Below are 15,895 nucleotides of genomic sequence, written 5' to 3'. Positions count from 1 at the left end.
CGACCACCACAGACACGACTGTCACTTTTACCTTCCAGACTCAGTGTTCCAACATCCACAAACGGCAACTGCTGTCACAACTTGAGATTGATGAGGTACAACATAGGTTCCATGGTGAAGGGCCCCAGGCTGCCAGATCAGAGGAGGAGGTCATACCAGAGATTGGGAGGCAAGTCCCAATGAATGCAGATGATGAGATTGGGAGGCCACCTCCAATGAATGAAATGCTGAGCGAGGCAGCAACTGACCTGAAATCTAAGATCATGGCGAGAATGAAAGCTGGGCAACCTAGAAACCGATTACAACGGCAATGTGAAGTACCACCTGAAAGTCTCATGGAAAGTGTGAATGCAGCACTGAGGGCGATCCCTACCGTCACGATCACGGAAACCAATGAGCTGATATACGCTTCAGCATCAGTGATACTTAAGATGCTTGGCTATAAGAGCCATGAGATACGTTACCCACCATGGAAAAGACGGTTGGAGGCTAAGATCAAGGCGGCTCGGAAAGATGTGTCAATTGACGGAGGCCCAGAGAGGTGTGATGAAAAGGCCGATACCCGAGAGGTACATCCAGATGACCATACCTGAAGCACTCGAAACTGCCAAACAAAGGCTCCAAGCCTTGTCCAGCCGCCTAAAGCGGTATACGAAAGAGAATGAGGCCAGACGAATAAACAGGTTATTTGCAACACAACCTGCTAAAGAAGGAGGTTGCGCATAACAGCAGTGCACAATGGCTGGTGACCCTGAGAGAGGAGCACAGCAACCTCCCTGAATGAGGGACGGACACCACCCGACGAGGAATTTTTTTAATTTTATGCAGTCGTACTTCGGTTTTCGACCATAATCCGTTCCAGAAGGCTGTTCGATAACCGGTTTGTTCGAAAACTGAAACCACGCTCTTTAAAAAAAATAAAAATCTTTATTGAACACGTCTGTTCACAATGGAACGTTACAACGAGGAAGCGTCACTTCCTCATCTACCCGAGCAAGCGTCACTTCCTCGTGTAAGGAAGGCGAGAGGAGTCAAGTGACACATTCAAGTGCGCTCCGTTTGTTCGAGAACCGAAATTCGGTCATCATCCGAGGCATAAAAGAATCAAAATTTTTGGTCAAAAAACGATTTGGTTGAGAATAGAGACGTTCGAAAACCGAGGTTTGACTGTATACTGTATTGGCCCGAATATAAGACGGCCCTGATTATAAGACGAACACCTCTTTTTCAAGACTCAAGTTTGAAAAAAGACTTTTCGAACACCAAATTAATTTTTATAGAGGAAATAATTACAGTGCATCTGAAACAAATGATTATAGCAATATATTTGAGAGAAAAAGCATGTTATTTTGCCTCATTCAAAACTTAATATCTGAACATTCCAATATGTAAACTATTATTTTCTTCTCTTTTCTTTCTCACCGCTATTTTTTATTTTTCTTCTTCGTGCTACCGGTATTTTCATTTTTATTCTTCGTGACGTGGTTCGCTTTGTCCTGGGGAGTCAAGTTCAGCATTCGCTTCAATGATATCTGGCGCCATCCAGCGTCGTATAATGTCTAGACCTCGAATATACGACTACCCCCACTTTTTCAGTCTTATTTCAAATGCAAATGCAAAAAACACCGTCTTATATTCGGGCCAATACGGTGTGTATATATATATATATATATATATATATATATATATATATATATAAAATCTACCATTATTAATAGTTTTCCAAAATAGTAATATTTTTTAAAAATCATTGGATTCGATAATATTAGGGATTTTACTGAACAAAACAACCATAACCACTGCAGTATTTTTGCTCAATTATTTGGAACAACAAAAAGAAAACTTTAAAATGATCATTAAATCGAGGTCATGTTTTTTCCCAGGAACAAACAAATGCTGGTCCAACTGAAAAATATAGTTGCCCATGAAGTTGTTCCGTTTCGTGGTTGGTTCCTGCCTCTCATATGAAAAGAATTGCGAGTGATCTTCCTTTTAAGGATGTTTCAAGGGTTTCCATAAGGATTGAGGTCAACGGATGAGGGAAGCCACGCCAAAAATGCGTTTTCCTTTAACCCTTTCATGCACCAATAATGATAACCTGTAACCTGATAACATGAAAAGCTGTCCACTGTAGTGACCGCTGTACCTGAAAGGGTTCAAATCAAATGTATCGAACGTTTCAATGGGGAGCTTGATCTGTGGAGGGATGGTGCATCGTTCTGCATGGCAATTATTTTACTGTGAAAGGCCCGATTCTTTTCTCTTTTAATGATGGCAGTTATTGGCCATTTGGAATACTGAAGAGATTTTTTAGCAGGATTTACATTCTTGGGCATCCACCAGCTATCCAGAACCTGTTCAATATGGACCATCCAACGTACCATGGCATTCATCAGTAAAAAAAAAATAATATATATATATACTTCATAATTCGTCTTTATGTATTTCTGAAGCCATTGCAAATTTTTTTTTGTACCTTATCTCAGGGTGGCCAGGGGTGGACTTGCCCTTAGTCAAACAAAGGAAATTGCCTGGGGCCCAGTAAAGTCTCTAAAACTGATTAATAAAGTATATTATTTAAAGAAGTTATAGTTACAGTCCAATATGCGTGCTTACATCAATCATGCTCAATGCTCAACTCTTATTGTTGAGCGTTTGGAGTGCTCCCCCTCCCCTCTCATGCAATGCACTTGTTGCAGCTTCGAAAAAAGGAGAGCTGTTGTGTTGTTTTTTTAAAACGTACACTTTAATGCTTCTAACAGTCTCAACAAATACAGGCGTGCCTCTCCCGACGACGTGCCTGCTCTTCGGAACGTTCGACTCGAGAGGCGTTCAAGGACCGCCTCTGAAAAACGCAAATTAACGATAACTTCAATGACTCGTAGAAAATCGAAAATAATCCACCAGAACAGAAAATAAAGGCTAAGCCTATGGTGGGGAGTGGGGGCGGGAGGGGGTTGTAAACACACAACAAAGGAATAAATAACAAACAATTCTGAGACAGTCCAGTCTCCTACAGACTATTCCATCTTCTTGGCGGCTGTAGTTCAATTAAAGCAGATCGTCCAGTGACTTAAGGATCTCCGTTTTGAATCCATGCTACGGCTGTCTGTTGTTGAAGTGTCCCTGGACCAGATGCTGAACCCTGATTTTCTCCCAGTGGGCCCGTCAGTACTTTGCGTGGCAGCAGCCACCTATTGGTGCATGAGTGTGTGCGGCAACTTGAGGCTTTGGAATGCGATTTGGGCACTGTATGGATTAAGATGTTTTGTGACATGTTTTTGTCTTCCTCGTTTGGTTTTATGTACATTTGTTGTCATGCGGGTCCCTTGCGTCAAGCAATCATCTTCCGCAACCCTTTGTGTGTGTCTTGACTAAGTCTTCCTTGTTGTCTCGTCAGTTTGCTTGGATTAGGTTTCCTGGGTTCTGTAAGTCTTTGTCGGATTGTTGAGTGACTTTTCGTGTTTTGTTTCTTGTCGGGACGTTTTAGTTCCTGATGTTTTGTTGTGACGTTGAATTTTGATCATTTCATGACTTTGTTCGTGCTTTCGTGCAGTGAGTGGCCAAAGTGACATCGAAGATGTAAGTGTAAGCTTATGTTCAATTATTAATTTATCATTTTTTTGTTTGAACATTATATTCTTTCATGTTAAGATTACCTAAATTATATTCTGTTTAATAATTCCTTAAACGTGTTTATGTTGATAGTGTAAATTGAGTCGTTCGTAGGTTTGTAGTGGATAGCTCTACTTTAACCCTGGAGAACCCACGGGGTCAAATTTGGCCCCTATAAATTCTGCTACTCAAATGCTACCTTTAAATCCCAAAGGGTCAAATTTGGCCCTAATCCTAAATTAGATTTAAAGCATGAAATATTTGAAAAACATATTTTGGTGTTCAGTGAACATATATCAGTCATTTAATGTAAATAAATAAAATACAGTGTAAAGGCAACATTTTTGACTTGTGGTTATTTTAATTTTTAAAAGTGTTTTCAGGATTTCACTTAAACTAAGCATTACTTGTGGCTTGTAATTTGGCCTGGAGGTGTGATTGACTGTGGATTTATTTATTTATTTGATTTTTGGTCAGCCAAGTTTTTGCCAATAAATCAATAAGCAATTGATCAACCTTTGCTGTTTGCATCATCGCTACGTCTCTTGCAAGAAGATGGTTGCCCAGCAGAGGGCACTGTTTAATCACAAATCAATATCAAGAGCGCAATGTTGCTGATTTAACTTTGGTCGAACTTTACAGTTTATGCAAACATATGGAATTCGGGATGCCAGAGATTTAGTGATCCATCCCAATACTCACTTGGGCCCATCCACATCTCTGTCACAAATTGGAAAAACAATTTTCTAGGGCCTGCAATTGCCTGGCAACCAATGCAGGGTGTACCAGGCCTCAAGCCCAAAGTGAGCTGGGATTTGCTGGAGCTTTAATCCTTTCTGTTACAATTCATGAAGCTATTCTTTGTTTTAAGTTGGTCCATATTTCTTTTTTTATTCTCTTATACGTTAATAATAAGGATATATTCTTTTTTTCTGTTGTCTGTTGAGAAGGAAGAAATTTCATCTGTGCTGTATGTTGCACGTGCATATAGCACATTTGACAATAAAGAGGTGTACTTATAACAATTTTATAGACAAATTATACTAGTTATAGTCGCACGGCTGGGGGGGGGGGATGTTTTATTCTTCCTAGGGGGGGGCATGACAGAAAATAATTGAGGAACACTGCTTTAATGTCACATAAAAACTTTAAATTATTTTTTAAATATGAACTACTACGACTATACTGTCAGTGTTGCTCTGTCTTGTGCTTCCATACAAAGTGCATCAATGGCACATGGCAGAAAACTCAAAGCAGCTCAGTGAGACACACTGTAAAGCCCATATGATTGAAATGAGCGTCTCCCCATGTGCGGTAAGTCTAATGTGTCAAATATGTCAATATTTGTTTACACTGCTGAAGGAGGCTTTTGTGAAAGTGAAGGGAGCTCGTGGCCAGCTTCTCGTCTCTTGAGATGAAGGCCAGCAGACTCGACCCAACTGTCGGGTTCTTTCTTTTGTGAATCCGTCTCGTGGCTCTTTTTGTGGGGGGCCGGACAGGCTGATGCCACCTGGAAAAATCCATCTGTCCTTCCAGCCTTGTATTCATGTCAAGCTTTTCCCATCTGCCTTCGTGGGATTTCATTGTCTTGCCACCAATAACAATCCGCGGCTCCTCTCGAAGCGGGCGCCTTCAATGCTATCCTGATGAAGGAAACATAATCAACTGCCCTTTTGTTTTAGCAGCCATTTAAATAGAAAATACACTTATGCTAATGAAGCCTTATCATCTTCCATTCAGACAGTGTGGGTGGGTTATGATTTGCCTTCCAGTCATGTGGCACCATCCGACTGAGGCTCCCCTGCTGTGAGCCGAAGTCGGCGGCCAGCTGACTGGGATCCAGGAGATTCTTTTCTACTTATGTTTTGCTGACGTCGTGTCTTTGACTTTTTTACCCGCTGACCAATAACAAGCAACCATCCCTGAAAACAATGTCTAACCGCATTCATTGAAAATGTGGGCAGGATATAAGGGGAAGGTGTGTGTGTGTGTTTCTTATTTACTGCCTTTGAGCACAGACTTACTCAGATACAACACTTGATCCATATACTTTAATCTTGGACTGGATAACATACAGTAAATAGGAGTACGTTTAGATTAGTAAAATGCACAATTGTTAACGTACCGTATTGGCCCGAATATAACCCTTTTTTTTGCATTGAAATAAGACGTGGGGTTCGTCTTATATTCGGGGTCTAGACCAGTGGTCCTCAACTATAAATGTTGTAGGTCCACTTTTTTTATTTTAATAAGACCAAGGTCCATTCCCATGCACGGCGGTCACGGGGAGCAGGGCTATATGCCCATTTAGTATGGTTAAGCCAAGCTTTATACAAATCAACACTCCTCACAACCAACCAATAATGGAGGGCATGAAAATAACAATTACCGTATTCACTTTGCCAGTACACAGCAAATAATGAGAGGTATTGTGTTGAGGCACAGGAACTCTTTTATCAGTGTTGTGTCCAAGGACCGGCAACCCGAGGCCAAGGCCAAGGACTTGGAAAACTTTCCAAGGCAAGGCCAAGGCCAAGGACCAAGGACTTGCCTCCAAGGCCAGGGACCAAGGACTGATTTTGAAGCTGAGGCCTAGCCGAGGACATGTATAAAACAATGCTATCATACCACTTGGCAGGTCTTCATGATTTGCAACACCCCTCCATCATAACCCCTTGCACTCCCTAACGCTTGAATGACGTGTTTTTATTCAAAGAGGAGAACAGTCAGGGTACGTGTTATTTATACTGAGAAAAAAAAACGACCATGAATAGTAAGGTGCTTTGAGCCGAAAAAAACGACAATGAATAGTAAGGCGTTTTAACAAAAAAAAAAAACGACAATGTATAGTAAGGCGTTTTTAGCCCCAAAAAACGACCATGTATAGTAAAGAATGTTTAGCGTAAAAACGGCCATGTATAGTCAGGCATTTTTAGCCCCCAAAAAACGACCATGTATAGTAAAGAAAGTTTAGCGTAAAAAACGGTCATGTATAGTCAGGCGTTTTTAGCCTAAAAAAACGACCATGGATAGTAAGCCGTTTTTTGCCTAAAAAAATCCGACCATGTTTCGTAAGTTTTTTGCCCAAAAAAACCCCACCATGAATAGTAAGGCGTTTTTAGCCCCCCAAAAAACGCCTTACTACAAATGGTCATGTTTTTTGGCTAAAAATGGCTGACTATATACTTGGTAGTTTTTTTCCGGCTAAAAACGCCTTACTAAACATGGTCGTTTTTTTCGGCTAAAAACGGCTTACTATCCATGGTCGTTTTTATTTTTGTTAAAACGCCTTACTATTCATGGTCCTTTCTTTTCGGCTCAAAACACCTTACTGCACATGGTTGTTTTTTTCGTCTAAAAACGCCATACTCTCCATGGTCTTTTTTTTCGGCAAAAAACGCCTTACTAAACATGGTCGTTTTTTACGGCTAAAAACGGCTTACTATACATGGTCGTTTTTTTTTTAACTAAAAAACGCCATGGTCGTTAGTCCTTGGTCCTTGGCCTCGGAAAATTTCTCAAGTCCTTGCTTGGTCCTTGGCCTTGCCTTGGAAAATTTTTCAAGTCCTTGGCCTTGGCCTCGGAGTCAAGTCCTTGGCCTTGGCTTGCCGGTCCTTGGACACAACATTGGTAATCACGTCTCCAGGCTGTCGCGGGGGAAAAAGTTCACCATTTTGTGCTTTGTGTAACTCACTCACTCTACTCGGTTTTGGGCCAGAGGCTCTCCAACTTCCCTCTGCCCGACGTGGCCCTGGTTGCCGAGCACTCAGACCCCGCGGAGCTGGGCAGGCTGCTGCAACTCGTCCGGGGATGCGCCGTCAACTGCAAGCGCAAGCAAGGTGCGGTCCTCACCACATGTTCAGGCGGGTTGTGCTGGGTACATTCATTTGAGTTTATTTGTTAGGGAGATTTTTTTTTTTCCTGCGGCCGCTTTGATTCAAAGCGCATCCCTTCGACTAACAACATGGCTGCATGGAGGTCTTAGACTATATTCACTCTAATGGCCTCCTATGACAGCACCGGTTGTCTAAGTACTCATTTACGGAATGCCGGGAGAACAGTAAAACACAAGTGGGCACTCGGGCTACCCCAAATGTCTATTTTACTAGTCAAATCGTCACCAGTAGGAGCCGCGACTAGTCGACTAATCTGAACTACTTACACTCACACAAAAGGTAAAACCTCCCAATAAGTGTGCGTCTCCTTGTTGCCAGAATACATCCAAATCATGATGACGCTGGAGGAGTCCATGCAGCACGTCGTCATGGCAGCCATACAGGAGGTCCGGTCCGCGCACCAGAAGACATCACTTACATTCATTCATTCATTCATCTTCCTAACCGCTTGATCCTCATTAGGGTCGCGGGGGGTGCTGGAGCCTATCCCAGCTGTCTCCGGGCAGTAGGCGGGGGACACCCTGAATCGGTTGCCAACCAATCGCAGGGCACACAGAGACGAACAACCATTCGCACTCGCACTCACACCTAGGGACAATTTAGAGTGTTCAATCAGCCTGCCACGCATGTTTTTGGAATGTGGGAGGAAACCGGAGCACCCGGAGAAAACCCACGCAGGCCCGGGGAGAACATGCAAACTCCACACAGGGAGGCCGGAGCTGGAATCGAACCCGGTACCTCTGCACTGTGAAGCCCACGTGCTAACCACTGGACTACCGGGCCGCCCACATCACTTACATTTCTTCTTTTTTTTCTTTTTACAGCTCTTAGCTAGAGATACCATGTGCAGAAAAGCAGAGCTGTCTGGGGACCTGGAACAGCAGGTCAGTGCTATTGGTATAGGAGGTTCAAGCACTGGAATCACTTTTGTAGGGGTCCTCAGCATAATAATAATAATAATACATCCGGTAGTCCAGTGGTTAGCACGTCGGCTTCACAGTGCAGAGGTACCGGGTTCGATTCCAGCTCCGGCCTCCCTGTGTGGCGTTTGCATGTTCTCCCCGGGCCTGCGTGGGTTTTCTCAGGGTGCTCCGGTTTCCTCCCACATTCCAAAAATATGCATGGCAGGCTGATTGAACACTCTAAATTGTCCCTAGGTGTGAGTGTGATTGCGAATGGTTGTTCGTCTCTGTGTGCCCTGCGATTGGCTGGCAACCGATTCAGGGTGTCCCCCGCCTACTGCCCGGAGACAGCTGGGATAGGCTCCAGCACCCCCTGCGACCCTAGTGAGGATCAAGCGGTTAGGAAGATGAACGAATGAATGAATGAATGAATAATACATCACATTTGTAAGCGCCTTTCACAACACTCAAGGACACTGTAAAGCCAAGACCAATAGTAAAACACAGATAAAATAATAAATAAAGAAAGAAAGATTAAAGGCGGGTAGGCAAGTCTGAAGAGGTGGGTTTTGAGCTGGGTTTTGAATAAGGAAAGAGAGTCAATATTACGAATGTTGGGAGGAAGTGAGTTCCAGAGTTTGGGGGCAGAGCGACTGAAGGCTCTGCACCCCATTGTACTGAGACGGGCAGAGGGTAGAAAAAGGTGGAGGGAGGATGAGGACCTGAGTGAGCGAGAGGGAATGGAGATTTGAAGAAGATCTGACAGATAGGGGGGCGCAAGGTTATGGATGGCTTTGAATGTATAGAGAAGTATTTTGAAGTTGATTCTAAGGTTGACAGGAAGCCAGTGGAGCTGTCGGAGGACGGGGGTGATATGATGGAAGGAGGGGGTTCTCGTGATGATCCGGGCTGCTGAATTCTGAACAAGTTGAAGTTTATGGAGGAATTTTTGATGGACACCGAAGAGGAGTGAGTTGCAGTAGTCAATATGGGAAGTGACGAGACTGTGAACAAGGATAGCGGTGGTGTGCGGAGTGAGTGAGGCGGTTTATATTGCGAAGGTGGAAATGAGCGGACCGGGTAATGTTATTGATGTGGGAGTGAAAGGATAGTGAACTGTCAAGGATGACACCCAGACTCTTCACCTGGGGGGAAGGAAATATAGTGGCATTATCAATTGTGAGGGAGAAACTGTCGGCTTTGTTTAGAGTGGATTTGGTACCGACGAGTAGGAGTTCAGTTTTATTGCTGTTTCGCTTGAGGAAATTGTGGGTGAACCAAGATTTGATTTCTGAGAGACAGTGAGAGAGGGACGAGGGTGGGAGAGAAGCGTCGGGTTTGCTGGAGAGATAGAGCTGGGTGTCATCCGCAAAGCAGTGAAAGTGTAAGCCAAATTTGCGGAAAATGTTTCCGAGTGGAAGGAGGTAGGCAATGAAGAGGAGCGGACCGAGGACAGAACCCTGGGGAACACCAGAAGAAACGGGGAGGGATTGTGAAGTAAAAGAATCAAGTTGAATGAACTGAGAGCGGCCAGTGAGATATGAGTGGAACCAATGTAGAGGGGTGTTGGTGATGCCTATGGTAGAGAGTCTATTGAGGAGGATGGGGTGAGAGATTGTGTCGAAGGCTGCACTCAGGTCGAGGAGGATTAGGATGGAGATAAGGCCAGAGTCTGCTGCCATGAGAAGATTGTTTGTGATTTTTATGAGGGCTGTTTCAGTACTGTGACGGGGACGGAAGCCGGACTGGAATTGTTCATAAAGACTATTGTCGGTGAGGTGGGAGTGGAGCTGAGAGGCGACAGTTTTCTCCAGAATTTTCGAGATGAAGGGAAGATGGGAAATGGGGCGTAGGTTATTGAAGTCATTGGGATCTGAACCATTTTTTTTCAGGATTGGGGTGACAGCTGCAGTTTTGAAGAGCACAGGAACAATTCCAGTTGACAGAGAGGAATGGATAATGGCTGAGATGAAGGGAAACAGAGAGGGTAGGCAGGATTTGACCAGAACTGTGGGGAGGGGATCAAGCTGACAGGAGGAAGTCTTGGATTTAATGATGAGGTCTGAAATTAATGAGAGATGGGGGAATTCAAAAGAAGAGAACAGTTTGCAAGGGGTGAGAGGGTGTTTACAGCATGCCTGTAAACAATTTTGTCTTCTGGTGAAAATCCTCTGCGGCTTTTAAAAAACATTAGTCCTAGAAACCAATTTGTAGGATCGACATAAATTTGACATGTGTGTCATAACAGGGCGAATGAAAAAGTCTTAAAAACCCATGTCCAAAATTGAAAGTGAAGTCTGCCATTTTGTTTTGAAGCAGCCATTTGGGTTGAATTCCAAGACACAAAAGTTGTTCTGTAGTTTCTTAATGTGAAGTAAATCAACACTCAGCAGGCATGACATGGCACGGAAGACAAGTTGAGAAATGACTTTGCATAGAAGTCAATCACTGACTGCAGAAAAAACGGTAATCTCTGAGGGATAATTTTACAGTTTACCGGGACTCGCTGATCAGAAAAGTATGAGTGCCATTATGGATTGAGAGAGTCCCAAATTTCGACTTCTGAGAGGGTCTACTTATTAAATTGCATATGATAAAAACACAAACAACAACATATACTTACAATGGTAAACAAATGCTGCAAAAAATTAAATAATTTAAAATGAGGCCAAGGACCGCCCCTCGGTCCTCGAGCCGGTCCTTGAGGCCAAGGACCGGCTCGAGGAACACATCTCTGTCTTGTATTTTACACAAGAGTTTTATACTTTTAGAGGAAAATGTAGGGAAATACGACATTTTTATTTTAACTTTTTAAAACAGGAGTTGTCCGTTTTTCCCTTAATTGAACAAAAATAAAATACTCATTTTACCAAAATAAATACTAAACATGAAAACAAAAATATCCTTTTCATTTGTACAATTCCCCTTTTGACATCCCCTCTGAAATCACTGAAAAATATATCAGAAGAGGACTTAAGAACCATTTTAAATACTGACACAAGGGAGCACAGGAATGTGCAATGCTGTTCTTCCACTAAAGGTGAATGCAATGTCTGAGGCATGCAAATATTATTTGAGGACGCCATTGTGATGTTCATTTACCATGTTGCGGTGTTCTGCTGTTAAACAGCTGCAAAGATCCCCGGTTAGACGGGAGCAAAACTGCACACAATCGAAACCTCCCGCGATTCATCTTGTCTAATTGTCTGTGTACGCTTATGTATGGGCACATCTTAAGTTCAGTGGAGCCAATCAGCGCATCGTTATCGCCGACATGCCCTGCTCAGCCAGGGTCTCCAGTTAGTCAAACATTATACACACACAGTCGCGCTGCTGCGGTCCTCTGCAATACATCTGTTGGTGCACGCAAAGAATACAACGGATAATTTTAGCAAGCGGTCGCAGTAATTCGCAGATTATAGTCCAAAAGTATAAAAAGTATAACGTAAAAATCAGTTTATAATTTATTGTTTTATACAATTTGCCGAGGGTCCGGACAGAGGAGGTCGGCGGCCCGGTCGTGGATCGCGGTCCGCCAGTTGAGGAAGGCTGGTCGAGACATACCCATTCACGACGCTAGATGGCGCCAAATATCATTGAAGCGAATGCTGAACTTGACTCCACAGTCCAAAGTGAACCCCTGGTCACGAAGAATGAAAATAAAAATTCAGCAGCATGGCACAGGGGCCGACAAAGAAAAAAAAATGAGCCCGTCAAAAATCCACTGTCAATAATCCACCGTTTTCAATCAACGTTCTCTCTCGTCGCAGTCCTTAATTTTGGCATCCTGCTGGATGGTTGTATGAGGTTGTGATCAGATTCCTCACAGGACAAAGTGAAAAAGAGCTGTCTGCTTCCTTCACATTGGAGATCCAGAGTTTTTCATTCCCCGTTGCTGCACAGTGTACATGTTGTGTAAAGTGGTTAGAAGATGAGAGAGGAAAAACTTGATTGAAGTCTCCACCGAGTGGTATGTGGGAACTAGAATACTGAAATTGTATTCTTGCGATCACAAGATGGGGTATAGGGTTACGATACCAGGGTTATAATCGTTTTTGAGTTTTCATTAGAGAATACACTGCAACATCCAAACTATTTCATGTACAAACCGATAAATGATTGTTTTTGGCAAACAACCATTCACTTTAAATATTATGGGTCAAACACGAGTCGCTGCGGGTCTGAGTGGTACATTCGCCTGAATTGTGTGCGGGCGGCGTGGGACCTGTTCCCACTCAGTGTTCTCCATCTCTGACTATCGAGTTCTTTTTAAGATTCTATTACTTGTTTTCAAATCTTGAAATGGCCTCGCCCCACCTTACTTCTTTGAAATTCCTCCGCCCCTACGCACCTCGTGCCTCAGGTCTGTGGACCAGTCGCTATTAGAAGTACCGAGAACTAAGCGGATACTCAGATTGGATCGAGCCTTTTCTATTGCTGGTCCATCAAAAACTGATTTTTATTCTTTGGCTTTTGAGATTGACATGAGACTTGATTTTTTTTTTTGTTTGACTGTTTTTGTGCTTTCTCCTGTATTCGTTGTTAATTTGTTTTATTGTTTGTTGTATTCTTTTTGATCCATGTACAGCATGTTCACCAGGTTTGGTGGGCCGCCTAATTTCGAATGAAGTACCGGATTCAGCCCACAGGCCTTGAGTTTGACATATGAAAAGGAATTTTATTGTCAGTGTTAGTTAATAATAATCTTTTGATTTTTGTAGCTGACAGTAACACGTTACAAAATGGATGAGCGAAAGAAACCGCGGCCGGTGATTTCTGTCGTTCATCATTGTCTTCACAATGAATTCATTCCACTGTACCTGAAATATACTGTACAACGACGCGATGTTAACTATGCTCTCTGTTAAGGAATTATTCCGCTAGAAGTAGTAGTAGAACATTGTTGATGAATTTCATCTTGGTATGAGAACTATTGACACTAGTCTCTCTACTGAAAATCTGCTGAAGTAGTTAAAACAAAGAATGTACTGTGAAGTTTAGAGCCCATTTCCCTTTGGTTAATTAACAGCCCCCCAAGGGTTTTCTTGCCTCCACCACCTCATAAAAGTCCCTGAAGGCTCTCAAGTGCCCTCAAAGAGGAACCCTAATCTCAAGATCTGTGACCAGCAGCAGTGGTCTGTACTTTGTCATCATATCAAGATCGAACTTTGCTTGATCTTCCTTATCTCTGCTTTTTACTTGGTTATGGTGTTGTTCCTTCCTGTTGGTTGTGTTTGTTCAGACACTGAAAGAAACAATGTACAATGCGGTTGAAGGTATTTCCTGCTCAATGTTATTACAATCAACTTTAGTGCCCTCGACCCCCACCACTTCTGGGGCCCCCCTCCACGGGACATGTTTTAGAGGAGCTGTTATCTCAGGTATCTGTGTTCCTGCCATCGCACCAAATGGGGGGTAGTGGTGGTCTGGTCTCACCTCACCGCTCCTGGCTTCCTCCGGCCACACCGGGTCAGATGACATGTTACTTTCTTTGGTTCGGGATTTGCATGAGAGGCGTACCTCCGCGCCTCTCATTATCATATTGTCTCTATATAATCTCATGAATGTGTTTCTTCGGGGCTTCCTGATGAAATCTGAGACTCACAGGAGCCCGAATCGATGCGTGTTGCGTTGTGATAAACTGAAGAAAAGACTACGTGGTGTTGGGTCTTCTTCCACCTTATAGAGAGATAAAAGAATCTGTAACCAAGGAAGGGCCAAGAGCAAATTGACAGCTCCCATTCCTCAACACTCTCTCAAAAGGAAGATATGCTATTCGGCATTTTAGAAAGCTGCCTACTGTGTAATATCTGTGCGGAGGAAATGAAAACGGCAATAAGTCAAGAGAGTGAACAGCGATTAGGCTGTCAGGATGATATGGAATCGAGTCTCCTTTGGAGCCAATCGGGGGGAGGTCTATTTCGAGAGTTTGTAAGCACAGCAAATTTCGGGACGGCAGATGGTATTTGAGAAGGGGTGGTGTACAATATACAGTAAACAGATTTTTTATTCATGGCAGGTCATGCAGACAAGAGCATGGCAATTTAATAACAGCACTCTAACAAACTGGCAGTACACGACTTTAGTGAGACAGAGTAACCTCGGTGTGATACTCGAACAAGCCATGAAACTTGTTTTCCATGGCGACTTGCGTAGAGTTTGAATGCGGTCAAATTAACGACAACACAGGACCGCATTCCACCACAAGGTTATTATAAATCAAAAGGGTAAAAACTGAGAGACGTGAAACTAAAGCAAAAACAAAAAGAAAAACAAAAATACATCCATCAGACCAACTCGTCCTATGAAGCCCCGAAGGGGACATGGAAGAAAAAAAAACCCTTTGCATTCCCTCGCAAAGATGATAATCCAAACTTTTTTTCATTGCAAGGGGTGAGATGCAAGCTTTTTTCTTTTTTAAATGTGCGTTGATGTAGTTGTGTGTCATCTCGAGGGTAACTGAAAACAACATGGATGGCGAGTTTAATAGACTTTTACATTGAAATTGCTTGAAATACAAAGACATAAAATCTGTAGTTGAGCTTAATTACAGTGTCCAAGTCCTCCTCCACAATTCTCTCCTTCCCCAATGTACTGTCGTCTCTCAATCAGCCGCGCATGAGAGCCGACATTAGCCAAGCTGACCCGGAAGTACAAAAACGCGCATTTTTAAAAAAAGTCCCCTTACATAAAAACAAACACACAAAACAAACACCAAAAAAGGTTGCGTTATCGCACAATCTTTGTGAGTGAACGCAAAACGTTATGAGGGAATGAAAATCTTTGCGAGGGAACGTAAAGTTTCTTTTTTCTTCCATGTTCCCTTAGGGCAGGGATGTCAAACTCATTTCACATTGTGGGCCACATACGGCCTCGGTAGATGTCAAGTGGGCCGGACCATTAAAATCCTACCATACTCTGCTATAAATAACCAAAATACAATACAATACAATACAATACATGTTCGCGCTTTACAAAACAGTTAACATAAGGTAAAATAATAAAAGGTAAAATAATATGTCTTTCCTTTGTTTTGGTCTAAAGAAGCACAAGAACATTAGGAACATGTTGAAATTTAATAAAAAGATCTTTGACAAAACATTTCATGAAGCTCCTTAGATTTCCTTAGACAAAGATGCAATTGACTTTTATCATTCACATATATGCATTACAACTGATCCCACTGATTGAACAAAGGCACAAAACTTGAACAAGTAATTGGAATTGAAAAATATCGTAATGCACTTGAAGATAAAATGACATTTATGAAGAAAGTAATTTTCAAACCATTTAAACGTGCAAAAAAAAATTCAAAATTTTATCCCCGCCTCCACTTTACAAACTAAGGAGAGTGAAATGTTATTTTTATTTATTTTATTATTAAATGTGTAAAGAATAAAGTATTCACATATCCTTGGTAGCGTCTGCTGTGTTGGGTCTGTCTCAGTGACAGACTGAGACTGCTGTTGTCTTCTTCTCTCA

General features: G+C 42.6%; 1 protein-coding gene across 1 annotated transcript; it reads left to right on the top strand.

Annotated features, from left to right (window-relative positions):
• Window positions 1-4,899: 4,899 nt before the first annotated feature.
• LOC127604981 (protein Hook homolog 1-like) lies at window positions 4,900-10,670 on the top strand. The gene is made up of 5 exons (XM_052072438.1): window positions 4,900-4,929; window positions 7,262-7,454; window positions 7,830-7,897; window positions 8,336-8,395; window positions 10,662-10,670. The coding sequence occupies exons 1-5, from the start codon at window positions 4,900-4,902 to the stop codon at window positions 10,668-10,670; spliced, it is 360 nt and encodes a 119-aa protein (XP_051928398.1).
• Window positions 10,671-15,895: the final 5,225 nt, after the last annotated feature.

The sequence above is a fragment of the Hippocampus zosterae genome, chromosome 7 (genome assembly GCF_025434085.1).
Source record: "Hippocampus zosterae strain Florida chromosome 7, ASM2543408v3, whole genome shotgun sequence".
Taxonomy (NCBI): Eukaryota; Metazoa; Chordata; class Actinopteri; order Syngnathiformes; family Syngnathidae; genus Hippocampus; species Hippocampus zosterae.
Note: the sequence above shows the minus strand (reverse complement) of the source record. Positions and strands in the feature narration are given on the sequence as shown.

Coding starts and splice junctions, on each gene's coding strand:
- LOC127604981 (XM_052072438.1), top strand. CDS start 4,900: ATGATTGAAATGAGCGTCTCCCCATGTGCG. Junction 7,455..7,829: donor CAACTGCAAGCGCAAGCAAG/GTGCGGTCCTCA, acceptor CCTTGTTGCCAG/AATACATCCAAATCATGATG. Junction 7,898..8,335: donor TCATGGCAGCCATACAGGAG/GTCCGGTCCGCG, acceptor TTCTTTTTACAG/CTCTTAGCTAGAGATACCAT.